Here is a 13,077-nt window from a genome sequence, read left to right on the forward strand (position 1 = left end):
AGTCCCAGTGCGGGAGGCGGGGCAGCTCCCCTTCCTCCAGCGAGAAGGCAGATGGTGACAATTACGCGGCTTGGGTGAAACGCCTGACAGCAGGGGCAGAGGGCGTCCACGCGGTTTGTGGCCTTAATTCACCCGTTAAAAGATTCTGCAAGAAATACACGACTGAAAAAGAACATCTATCTATATATGTAAAACTGAATCACTTTGCTGTCCACCTGAAACATCAGAGCTTCCCTGGTGACTCAGATGGTAAAGGAATTGCCTACAATGCAGGAGACCCAGGTTCAATCCCTGGTCAGGAATATCTCCTGGAGAAGGGACTGAGAACCCACTCCAGTATTCCTGCTTGGAGAATTCCATGGACAGAGGAGCCTGGCAGGCTACAGTCCATAGGGTGGAAAAGCTGGACACGCCTGAGTGACTAACACTTTCACTTTCATTGAAACATTGTAAATCAACTATATTTCAGTTAAAAAAAAGAGAAAAGTATAAACAAGAAAAACACTACAAGAAAAAAATGCATGGATAGGCCTTTGAAAGGGTATGGATTTACCATCACACACACACAACACTCCAAATAAGAATGTAGAAAACATTTTAAAAGAAAAAAAAATTCCCTTAAGTCTAACTTGTTTGCAATCCATGTGCCCAACTGCATCAGTGAAAATTCTAAAGAAGAAAATCGGATATAGAAGTGGGATCTCAGTCAGAGAAAGGGTCTCTGATGTTGGAAGAAATACCACTCTCAGCAGAAAACTGATGCTTAACTTTGAGAAGGAGCCGGTGGGGACAGATGGAGGTGACCCCTCCAGGCACCTTTTGGGAGCTGAGCACCAGCGTGGGTAAGTGTATCGTGGGCGCAGTGACGGGTCCTGGGCCTGGGGATCAGTTGTCCACGTGGACTTCACATGGGACTGTGACCCACAGTAGCTGGGAAACATGAGTGTGTTCACGGGAGCCGGGGCTGGAGTGGAGTTCACGTGAACGTGGAGAGAGCAAGCTCTGGGGCCGTGTCAGCAAGTGCTCCCCCCACCCCCCACCCCCGCCCCCAGCTGACCTGTGAGAAGCCAGACTGGTAAACAAAGCTGGCTTCTGATAAACCTCCGACGACGTCAAGGCATTTCTGCAAAGATGCAAGGTTCTCAGGACCCTTGCTAGCCTGTTAGAACACTTCCTCTTCTGAAGGAAATGATGTTTCTACTTTTCTTTCCAGCCTTAAACAGGCCCTGCATGCAGGCCAGAGCTAAACGCCACTCAGACCAACAGTTCTTTTTTCAAAACACATGCTGGTCACCGGTTTGGCTGAATCGTCCAGTGACTTGCAACTGTCAATGAGATGGGGAGAGTCAGACAGGGCGGGACCTCCCTCATGTCCGTGGGTGCTGGGCTGGGTTTTACATGTTTACGGCTGCCTGCACTCCCTAGGTTCAGGCCGAGAGGAGTGATGCGGAGAAGCTAGAAAGGGTGGGATGAGCAGAGATGACTTGGTGGGGGCGAGAAGGCTGAGGGGCGACCAGGAGGCTGATTCGTTTGTTTATCTGCATGACTGAGCCCCACTTCCCTGAGCACTTCGTCAGTGTCTGTGGCTCAGGAAATGTTCCTTTGCAGGCTCGTCAAGTCCACATCCTTCCATGTGCCCGGAATTTCCACGAAAGAAGGAAAAACCAGGGTGAGCACAGGGTCTGTGTTTTGGTGGGCCTTATAATGATACACTAGCTGAGATAATTACAATAGGCCCTGCATTCCAAGCCCCAAACAGAGGAGAACTGGGAGAATCAGTCGACGCTGGTCACGACCATCTTCCCAAAGAGTCACAGAGGGAGACAGGGTCTCCCCGAATGTTCCTGTCCCAAGCAGTGTCTCCAGACCGCTCACGTAATCTGCAGCTAGAAATATGACCCAGATCAACAGGATTCTTGGACAGGAAGGAGCTTTCAAGGCATCACCTAGGCCTGCACTTTTCTAATCAACGTCTCACAGAACTTTCAACAATAAAATATGTGGACCATGGAAAAATGCTTCCATGGATCCAAGCCTTTTAGGAGATTCCAGGTGAAAGAATTCGGGGGGCGGGGGGGTTCTTCACCAAGGAGGTGGTCATGGAGTCTCTGACCTTGCCGCTGTCTCAGTCCTCTGCCTCTGATTCTGGGGACAGAACCTGGCAGAAGCGAGGCTGTGCCCTCTCTGGGCCCAGGCTGCACGCGGCCCAGGTGCTGTGGTTGTCTCCCGGGGTGGGGGGGGGTGTCTTGAGGGTTCCTCACAGCTGCAGAAGTGTGACCCATTGAGGGATGGAGCCTCCCACGACTGCAGCTCAGCCTACAGCTGACTGCACTTGCATGAGACCCCAGTGACCGTGGCCTTGGTGAGCCGGGTTGACCCTGAGCAACCAGAGAGATGACGATAAGTCAGTGTTTCAGCTGCTGGGCCTGGCACATAGCAGATAGTCAGTAACTATTTACTACATGGATGCAGGAATAACCAGCCAGGGCTGTAAACAGGAACCTTGCGGAGGGGGCCAGAGCCTGAGATGTTTCCTAAATCTGACAGCTGAAGACCAGTCACACAGACAGGGTTCAGTGGAATGCTGGTTTGAGACACCCTGACGTAGAGGACGGAAGTGGTGCCCAGTAGGAAGTACTGGTCTAGTCGTGCCTGTGACAGTGGGGCTTCCCAGGTGGCTCAATGGTTAAGAACCCGCCTGCCAAAGCAGGAGACCTGGGTTCAATCCCTAGGTCAGGAAGATCCCCTGGAGGAGGGAGTGGCAACCCGCTCCAGTGTTCTTGCCTGGAGAATCCCACAAGCAGAGGATCCTGGTGGGCTCCAGTCCATGGGGTCACAAAGAGTCAGATGCGACTGAGCACACACAATGCCAGCACCCTTGGCGTTCCAGATTAGAGCTGTGAGGCCCGAGGCGGTGAAGAAGCTCATCTGTAGACCCCGCCTAGGAACTAGCTCCCTTCCGGCTGGAGTGGAGGAGTGTGGGGGAGTGGTTTCACTCACGGAGGCCCATTTAGCTAAGAAGTCTTTCAGGCTTCTCACCAGGTAACCCTCTTGTTTTCCTTCATGATAGAGTCTTTGTTTCCAGCGAGCTGTCCTGCATAGGACTCTCTTAAACGGTAAACTCCCAGAGAGGGTATAAGAGGGTCTATTAGCCTCATGTCTAGTCTACGTTCAGTTCTGAAAGCAACAGAATCTAAGGGACCATCTTGGGCCTTTGGCTTTAAAGCATTGGCCTGGTGGAAATCCTTGCTTAAAACAAATGTCGAGGAGAAGGGGACTTCAGCTACAGCAGATACTGGTGAGGGTCCAGACTTCAAAATTCCTTCAATCTTATGTTTCAAGTTGCCTTTCTCTTCCTCCATGGAGAGGGAGATAATACGATCTGAGGGTAGATTCAGTCCTTAAAACTGCAGTGAAGAATGTTAACACAGGTCAAAATCTGGGATCTCCAACTTTTACTTCTCAGATAGGATTACAGCCCATGCTTCTACTTCCTAATCAAGCCTCCATATCCAAGAGGCACTTTAGCAGTTGAACAAAAGTGTCATCTAATTATCTGCTTTTCCTCCTTTCAACTGACCAACCATGTATCTCTTCCTGGCTTTATCAAAGGGGCTGCCAGGGTGGAAGCACAGCCCATTCTAAGCGAGTGGTAGTTAGCAGACTCAAAATTGATCATGCATTTTAGTCTCAGTAACTTGCAATTTCTACACCCTTTGATAACCCACTTTAAAGAGCAAACCGCCTTTAATGACAAGGCTTAAAAGAGACGACCTTTCTGAACAAAATACGAAAGCCGAGAGGAGATAGTTCTTTTAAGGAGACTGTGGATGAGGATGACCTTGTGTTCTGAAACCTCCCCCCCGCGTTTTTGATGTTTTTACCTTTCCTTTTCACTCTGGGAAAGAAAGCTAGGGCAGCCCTGCCTTCCGCAGGTGGGAATGTGCTTCAATGAGAAGACTGCTAATTGTCGACTCCAGCTCACGGCCCCCTCTCTGCCCCTCTCTGCCGAGACCTTTAACGAGGCCGTGCATGGGTGTGTGCCGTCCTGCTGAGTCGGCCGCCTCGCGCTGCTCCGGGACGAGGTTTGACTCCGGCCCTCTCCTGTGAGCCACAGTCGAGCGTCGCGCAGGTTAAGAAGCAAGCCCGTCTGCCTCCGCTGCCTCCCTCTCACCCCTTTTTTTCTCTGTGGTGCCCCTGGGTGGCTGCCGTCTGGGGAGCTGGTTGTTGGGCAGGGATGCGGCCAAACCTGGGGTCAGAGCCCTGAAGCGGCTCACTACGGGGGATGCGGAGACGGGGGTCAAACAAAACCCTGACGTGCTGATGACCGAGGCCAGCATTCATGTGAACCTTTCTCCAGCCGACCCCTTGTTGGACAGACGTGCTCACCAACGACACGGTGACCCCACAACTTTGCTCTGCTCAGTGTGGCCAGCCCTGCCTGTTGACGACGGCGGTTGATGTATAAGGGGCACAGGTGCCTGGCTCAGGTGCAGAGCCGCTAATAACTGCCAGAAATGCAGCTGAATCAGGTACTGGTGATGAACAGTTGATCTTCCACCAGAGAGAAGAAAGGATGACACCTCAGATGGCTTTACAGTGAGGCGCACTGTCTCTAAGGTATGGGCAACTCACTTCCTCTCCCAGGAACCTCGGAAATACTGAGTGGCCCCCTTGGCAAGGAATTTGCAACGGGCTAAGCGCAGTCTTTCTCTCCCTCCCTGTATCAGAGAACGTTCACAGGAACATCCGTGTCGGCCACCTGATTCCGGCCACACAGAACCCAGCCGACCAGAGTCTCAGTCCCCTGACTCCCAGAGCAAAACAGGATCGGATCTGGGTAATGTCAAAGGTCCACCCACATTTGTAATTTCATAACCCTTGAAATAAGGAAACGAAAGAATAGCAGGCAACTTTCCAAAACACCTACTGATATTTGCTCACAGAGAACAAGTACTCCAAGTGGGAGCCGGGCTTGAGCGTACAACACCATCAGCAAAGCGCTTTCACTCCAAGCCGCTAATAACCATCCTGCCTGACGAAACCTGCTGCCCGTCGGCCCGCTGTCCACGGTCCGGACAGAAGAACTGAAAATCAGCCATGGCGTCACGATGGCTCCCTTTCAGGCACTGAGTCACAGTCTGGTACCAACTGCCTTCCCTTGCCAGGTCGTCATCACAGCACCCGACGCAATTTCGCTTTTTCCCAAATAGTCTTTAGGCCGGCGCTACCATTTATTTTACAGGCAAGGAAAACCCGAGCTTCCAGAGCGCAAAGACTTGTGTTCCTAGAGGAGGGGCCGGCTGAGACAGTTCAGTGCAAGAGCTGGAGGCCGCTCACCGCCTGCGGCCAGCAGGCAGCGGTCAGGCTGACCCGGGCCTGGCTTTGGACGCGGCAGTAAAATCTGCTGCCCCCTTATCATCCCCGCGTCTCAGTCACAGCACAAAATGGGTAATTAATAATCCTCAGGCAGCAGAAGATGACAATGGGCGTGGGAAAGAGAAAAGAATTTGAGAAACTGTAGATAAACGTCCTGCCTTGTCCTTTCGCAGTAAACCAGATAACTCCAGCCTCACCCACAGCCCAGATTTTTCGAGTGGCTCAGAGGGGGCACGCACCACAGCCGAGAGAATGCGACCATCCGCTGCAGTTCAGCATTTCCTTGGCAAGGTGGGGCTGACCCGTGAGTAAGCTGCTTCCTGGCTTCTGGGTGGGCACTAAAACGCCAGAGTCTCTCTGCGAGGACGGCGGACCCGGCAAACTCATTCCACCATCGCTTGCCAGGGTGGTGAGCAGCCTCCCAATCCATCTCGACATTCGGAGGCTTCCGTAAGGAGCATCCATTGAGGTTATAATTGAACCGCAGCCATAAAATCAGAGATCAAGCAGGTAACAGTAAAACCACAGCTGCCACAAAAAGTCGTACCCTAATCCGCCTCTAGAGGCCAGATGAGATTGGAGACCAACATGACAGGGACTGGGACTCATGTCAGTTGACTCAGCGATTTTTATTCTAAAGAAACACGCTACGTATCAATGTGATCTTTGACCTGACATAAGATATTTTTTCCCCATAGCACGATTTGAGATGGTCAGTATTTTCCAGAGAAAAAATACCATGTCATCTTTAGTCTAGCATATGAGGTGCAATAAAAATGTAGAAATAAAATTGATAAGTACAAAATAATATTTTAATAATATATGAACATGAAGATAATGCAAACATGTTAAAAATACTGATATGCTACAAACGTGATTAGGAGCAGCGGCAACTGGTAAAATTCTATGCAAAGGCATCCATGAGGCACTGCGACGAATCATCTTTCTCCCAAACCAGCAATTCTCAGGACACACTCAGATGCACACAAATATGGAAAGTGGGAATAAAGGAATGTTAAAATAAAAAAAAAAGGCAGACACACAAAACCAGCCGTTGCTGTATGAGTGATGGACGTTTTTATGATCTTAATTACACTTAAGTATCAAAAAAATGCCCCTGGTCTCACAGTTTACTGAAACAATATCCGAATCTTCAAACCTGCTGGAAGAAATGTGCAGTGCAGCTGGGACGGCTGGATCCACCGCTCTCTCCGGGGTGACCCGGGGGGTCTCCACATGGTCACCTGAAAGGCAGAACCCAGAGTTAGGGCTTTCTTGGCGTCCGGGCCCATCCGAAGTCACATATGCTCTAGTTCAGGAGGAGCTGGATGTGGGGTGGGAGGGCTGCTTGATGTCAAAACTTCAACATCAACACCCAGAAGGATCAAGTCCTCTCTACACCAAGGAACAGAAGCTTTTGAAAAGTGAACAGTCATGAAGTTTTTACTTTTTAAAAACGATCAAAGTCTGGCTGATTTACAGCGCTGTGTTAGTTTCAGCTGCGTAGCCCACTGATCTGTGCTTACGTGTGCTTTCTCCGATTCTCTCCCCTCAGAGGCTGTGGCGAGACACCGAACACGCTCCTGAGTGGCACAGTAGGCCGCTGTTGTTTAATGGAGGCATGAATGGCAGCATCTCCGGAGTTTTTACTTTTAATTCAGGGCCAGATAAATGGCTCAGCTTTTCACTGAACAGGGGGAGGGCTGTTGGGGCAGGTAAACGCAACCCAGGTCAGCGACGTCTCGAGAACCTTTGACCAGAACGGTCTCCTCCGTTCCTGAGAGGGGGGCCCTGGGGACACCGGGGTCCTGGCCAGCGAGGTGACATCACTGAGCCTTTATCTCTGGGGCTGGGAGCTCCTGTGTCCACGCGGAGCGCAGGGGACGTGGGCCCTGAAGCGGTGGGCGACCAGGACCGCGTCAGCCCACCGTCTCAGGAGGGAGACGTGCTCCTTGAGCTGCAGCTGGGCTTGCAGAGCACATCCTGTCCTGACCCCGCCGCAGCCCAGGCCCGTCAGGTGCCGCTGACCCTAGTTTGGGCGGCGCTGATCGAGCATGAAGATGACGCTGGGGCGGGGGGAGGGCTCCTCCAGTATAGGCACTTTACTAAAAATTGGTCTTTTTCTAACACTCGTAGGTTTGTGCCTTTTAATGAAGACTAGCTCCCAGGCAGGAGACCCCCAGGTGAAACGCAGACTGGTCAGGAGGCCCGCGGGAAGCCGTACCTTCTGCTTTGGTAGGCGGTCAGCTCATCCTGTAGGACAGACGCCCGCTTCTGCAGGAAGTTAACCTGGAAAAGAGGCCCTGGGTGAGAGGAGGCGCGGGCAGTTTCCTTGGTGACACGGAGGGTCGCTGACCCCCGGGTGAAACACAGGCCCCTGGGAACCTGATGCTGCAGCTCCATGTTTGACCACATCCGCCCTCCCCTTCCCCCCGCCCCCCACACACCGTCAGAGGCTGCAGAGGCGGGTCCACAGCCCGCGCCGCAGAGACCAGGGGGCCGCCCGTCCTGGCGGCTTCGTCTCCGCCCCCTCCATCACCACCTTCCGCCCCATGTCCTCCTGATCGCTGGCCTTGACACAGGCCTCTTGCCCACGGCCCAGTCCCGGGCTCAGGGTCTCGACTCCTGCCCACCTCGACGCCTCTGGCTGCGAGCCAGTCAGCTGCCCCGTTCTGTGTTCTCCTGCTCTGTTAGCACTTATCCAGCTGCCTGTGCAACAGCCCTGTGTGGGGTGGGTGGCATGGGAACATCTGTGTGCCCCCGTCTCCTTTTCAGGGCAGAGACGTGGCTGGCACCCCCAGCTGCTGATGGAAGGAACGAGTGAGCAGGAAGCAAATCACCGCCTGCCGAGACCGCCGGCTGCCCCCAGGGACTCCCTGGGGCTGCAGAGGCGGTGCTCTGCTGTGCACGGTGCTTGGATGAGGCCAACCTGGGCTCAGTTCCTGGCGTGGCTCCCACAGCCTGTGACCTGGGGTGAATGACAGCCACTTGCCAAGGTCATGAGATGTCATGAAGCGACTGATGCTGGGGCAGGTGCCTAGTACGGAGCTCTGGGTCAGTACCTCCCGTGGCCCCTGCCCTGAGAGCCCGCCAGTAGAGCTGGGGCGAGGGGCGTGGGGACCTGAGCTGCCCCCAGGCCTGCAGGGCGCGGCCGCAGGGTCCCGAAGCGCAAAGCTCCGGCTCTGCCACTGCATGATTAAAGACACCTGTGTCGGGTGGAAACTCAAAGGCACTGTGTACAACCACGCAGGGGTCGTTTTCTGATGACTGATACTGCCGCTGAAGGCAACCAGAGTCGGTGGCATCCGATCACTTCGGAACTGTGTACTCTCGCCCCTGGTCTGAACGGAAAGCAGGGTGACGGTGGCTCCTGAGCCACAGTTACGCAGGAGAGGCCAGCTGGCAAAGCAGAAAGCCTGCCTGCAGGAGCAGCGTGCGGGGCTCGTCTCAAGGGGCGCGCGCCTCACCCTGGCCTCAAGTTTACCTGTTGCTCCAGCACGCCCCGGGACAGTTCCCAAGGTCCACGGATGTCCACCTCCCTGCCCCCACCGTGCTTTGCGATCAGAATTCCAACAATTTTCACAAACATGGGCACCCGTGCTTTCAACCCGAATCTCCCTCCTGTCTGGCCTGGGGCCCTGCTGTGCCGCTGCTGACTTGGGGCCCACATGCGGCCAACAGCCCTTGCCTTCTGGGCCAACGTCCAGTTTTAGGCGCTGAAGCACTTCTGTTACAGTGGATGCCATGGACCGTGACAGAAGTTCTGCAGGTGGAGATCAGATTTCTGTCTTTCTAAAACGACAGCTCCTCTGAAGGTGCTAGGTCCCACACAGCCGGCCCCAAGGAAGGGCTCCTACGCACTGCAGGGAGAACGCACCTGAAGGAGAGCTTCTCACGTAAGTAAAGGTGACCTGGCCCTCGCTAAGGGCTTCCCCGGTGCCTCAGGGGTAAAGAATCCGCCTGCAATGCAGGAGGCAGGGACATGGGTTTGATCCCTGGGTGGGCAAGATCCCCTGGAGGAGGGCAGGGCAACCCACTCCAGTGTTCTTGCCTGGAGAATCCCATGGACAGAGGAGCCTGGAGGGCTGCAGTCCTGGGGTCGCAGAGTCGGACACGTCTGAGAGACTGAGCGTGCGCGCAGCCCCTTCCAGGCTAACACTCTCCTGCCACGTCTCTTCTGTTGGTAGGCGTGAGTACGGCCAGACTCCTTAGCTCCCAAGTGGGAGCCAGCCGCAGCACAGGGATGGATGGAATGGGCCTCTCATCTTGAGGTAAGAGGCTTTCACTGAGGGACCCGGAAGGGCACAGCTGCCATGCGCCACGCATCCGCCTCTCACACGCAGACAGACGGTGTGAGTGTCCTTAAACTGGGTGATCGGTTTTCTTTGTAAATACATGTATTGGGCACCTTCTCTGTGGCAGGCACTGTTCTTGGCACAGAAAGCAGAGAAATTTTTCTCTTGCAGAGCTTCTCCAGGGAAAAAAAGTATGTTTTAAGTTTCTAAGTGTTTTAGAAATGGGAGTATGTGAACTCTTTTCTCATACTGAGTTAAAACATTTGATTTTTTTAAAAAGTACCCATCTAAAATTTAAAAAGTTAGGTATCTATAAAATATATACAGCAATTTATAAAACGTGTTTTAGAGAAAACTTATGTAGGAGGTTTTTCGCACTCATACTCAGTCACTGAGTCATGTTCGAGTCTTTGCGAGCCCATGGACTGCAGCCCACCAGGCTCCTCTGTCCATGAGATTCTCCAGGCAAGAATGCTGGAGTGGGTTGCTGTTTTCTCCTCCAGGTGATCTTCCCAATTCAGGGATCGAACCTGAGTCTCCTGCACTGGCAGGGGGATTCTTTACCGCTGAGCCACCAGGGAAGACCAGGAAGTTTTAGTGTCAAAACTGAATTAGTATCAAAACTGAAGTCAATTTTATTTTTTATGAACTACCAAGAATTACACGTTTCAGCAGATATCTTTAACCAAATTGTTTGAATACCATGCCATTACCCTGCTTTGAACTTAAAATGCATCTTCTTGTCTCTAATAATCATATGAATACATCAGAATAAAAGCACTTCTAACCTAGCCCTGTGTTTTACTTCTTCACACATTCACATCATAAGAAGTCAGCAACGTGCTAAGTGCTCAGGCCTGGTACCAAGAATAAAAGGGTGAGTCTGTAGTGGAATGTGGACTGTAAATAAAAGTAACCATGACTGAACTTTTCAATTTCAAGGATGCTTTCAAGAAAGTCTTATCAAGCAGAGAGTTCTTAAAATGGTCAGAAAAATTCTAAAACCTCCCCAAAACACAAAACAAAACACTTCATCCTGGGTACCAGGTTATTCCATGACACCACACTGATTTCTGGCACCAATTCAGAAGTAAGCTTATTAATTAAAATATGCATGCCACCTGAGCCCTCAGGACATTCCTGGCTTCTAGTAATTACCTGTGACTTTAGGGAGGAGATGGTGTCTTCGAGTTCTTGTCTTAGAGATGCCGGCATCAACCCTTTAAATTTTGTTTCATATTCTTGTCGTACGTAAGTTATCTAGAGTGGAAAGAACAGCAATTTTTTTTAAACCACAGAAATGACTGGTTTGAATTTAAAGAAATGACTGAAAAATATCATTACAAAGGTAAGTTTGTTACATGAGGTCAGAAGCCAGACAACTGGCATGCGATACGGGGCAGCGCAGTCACAAACTGGAAAGGTACCCAGTAGTCCTGGAGAGTCTGCGAGAGGCAGTCCCTGCAACAGCAATTTTTTCCCCTAAAGTCCTTGCTAGCACAGTTTCAGCACAAAGTAAGGAAAACACTCGTCCTCTGCTCTCACGATGCACACACGATGCTGTTCCGACCTCCTCTTCTCGTCTGGGGAGTGGATGGTGGTCACGCTACGCTGTGTGGGCGGACGACCCATAGCGTGTGGCCAGGCGGCTCAGACACTCCCCCCACTGTCTCGGTGCCTGGGTGCTTGGTACCGCCACGATTACAAAGAAACAAGGGAAGGAAAACCTGCGCAGCCACGTCTCCAAGTGTCCCCGAACACGCAGGCCAGAGTAGAGCACCCTCGGCACCACGAGTGTGTCTGAGTCACGAGTTTCCCTCTGCCTCCAGAAAACATCCAGGTCTTATTCTGCTAACGGGTGGCCACTGGGCTCGTCAAGCTACAAACAGGCACTGAAGGTGGAGGGAAGTCTGGGAGCCTGTGTCCGAGCAGGATGGAGAGGCGTGTTGTATGTGGAGGACAGTCTGGGAGCCTGTGTCCGAGCAGGATGGAGAGGCGTGTCTGTGTGTGGAGGGAAGTCTGGGAGCCTGTGTCCGAGCAGGATGGAGAGGCGTGTCTGTGTGTGGAGGGAAGTCTGGGAGCCTGTGTCCGAGCAGGATGGAGAGGCGTGTCTGTGTGTGAGTCTGAGTGTGAGTGTCCTTCCTGCCGTCTTTCTCCAGCTCTGTTTACTTTTCTTTCTCCTAGTGAGATGCTGTGGAATTTGAAAATTTGTCGCATGTGTTGTGGGGACTTAACTGAGTATTAGAGCTGGATTGCAGTGCACCCCACAGACGATTCATTGGACACACCTGGAAACAGGCCCCAGACTATGAAAATGAGTGCAACTGAGTTCAGTTAGACAAGTCAATGGACGTCTTGAGCACGTTAAAACTACTAGCCTTTAATTCCAAGTCTCTTACACTCGACTAAATTAAGGAAGAAATGTGCTCTAATGGTTCATTTTCCTACCTACTCAAGTCCTATGGCAAGTGCTCTTGAATGTAATTTTTAGAATTTTGGCAAAGTATTTTTTGAGGTATGTTATAATTTTGTGATTTATATCCAAAGGAAAAAGAAAAAGGGTGAAAATGATCTTCCCCACTGATGAAATGTTTGATTCTTCCCATTTTATCTTCTTGGACTTAAGTCCAATAGTAACATCTGTCAACTGACTTAAATGAAGGACAAACACCAAGAAAAACACATGACTTGTAAATCAGACCTTAGGGGCAACATTAGCAAGGTCTCACAGGCTATGAAATATTGGCTGTTTTTGTTTTTATCATTCAGTGCTGGCTCTGGAATCTTGAGCTGCTACTCTTTTTCATTTTACAGAACAATCGAGTGCATTCGTTGCTGCCTGTGCTGCCACGAGGGCATCCCCAGTCGGGTCAAGCAGGGGCTACTCTCTAGGTGCTGTGTGTGGGCATCTCACTGACTGGCTTCTCGCTGCTGAGCAGGGGCTGTAGGCACATGGGCTCGGCAGGTGAGGCTCCTGGGCTCTAGAGTGGTTGTGGGCTTAGCTGCTCTGTGGGATGTGGGATGTGGGATTGAACCTGTGGCCCCTCGCCCTGTGTTGGCAGCAGATTCTCCACCGCTGAGCCACCAGGGAAGCCCCGACCGCCCGCCTTTAAAATTGCTCACGTTCGCTCCAGTTTCTCTGTCCCTGCTTGTCTGCAGTGTCTGCCCACAACCTGTCCGTGTGAAACACAGCTTGGCTGGTACAAAAACGATCCTGTCCACTTTCTCTCTCAGAAAGAAACAGAGGCGTATCAGTGTGTTCTTTAAATGCTTTGCATTACGAAGAACTACCTGTTTCAAAGAACTGTAATTTGTCTGAACCTTTTCCCTGCTTCTTGGGTAATTTCCCATTTGGTCTATGTTCTAATTTGATTTTTGCTTATATTCTTTCTCTCTCAACCTA

The 13,077-nt window shown here is 51.7% G+C and overlaps 1 protein-coding gene across 1 annotated transcript in view; it reads right to left on the reverse strand.

The window, feature by feature from the left end:
• Positions 1-6,390: 6,390 nt before the first annotated feature.
• Positions 6,391-13,077, reverse strand: part of CEP112 (centrosomal protein 112) — a 312,648-nt gene continuing 305,961 nt past the window's right edge. The window contains exons 25-27 of the mRNA XM_068977099.1: positions 10,833-10,934; positions 7,604-7,668; positions 6,391-6,623 (exon numbers count right to left, since the gene is read on the reverse strand). Of these exons, the coding sequence (XP_068833200.1) occupies positions 6,620-6,623; positions 7,604-7,668; positions 10,833-10,934 (171 nt within the window). The 3' untranslated portion in view covers positions 6,391-6,619. The remainder of the gene's footprint in view (positions 6,624-7,603; positions 7,669-10,832; positions 10,935-13,077) is intronic.

The sequence above is a fragment of the Capricornis sumatraensis genome, chromosome 8 (genome assembly GCF_032405125.1).
Source record: "Capricornis sumatraensis isolate serow.1 chromosome 8, serow.2, whole genome shotgun sequence".
In the NCBI taxonomy this organism is placed as follows: domain Eukaryota; kingdom Metazoa; phylum Chordata; class Mammalia; order Artiodactyla; family Bovidae; genus Capricornis; species Capricornis sumatraensis.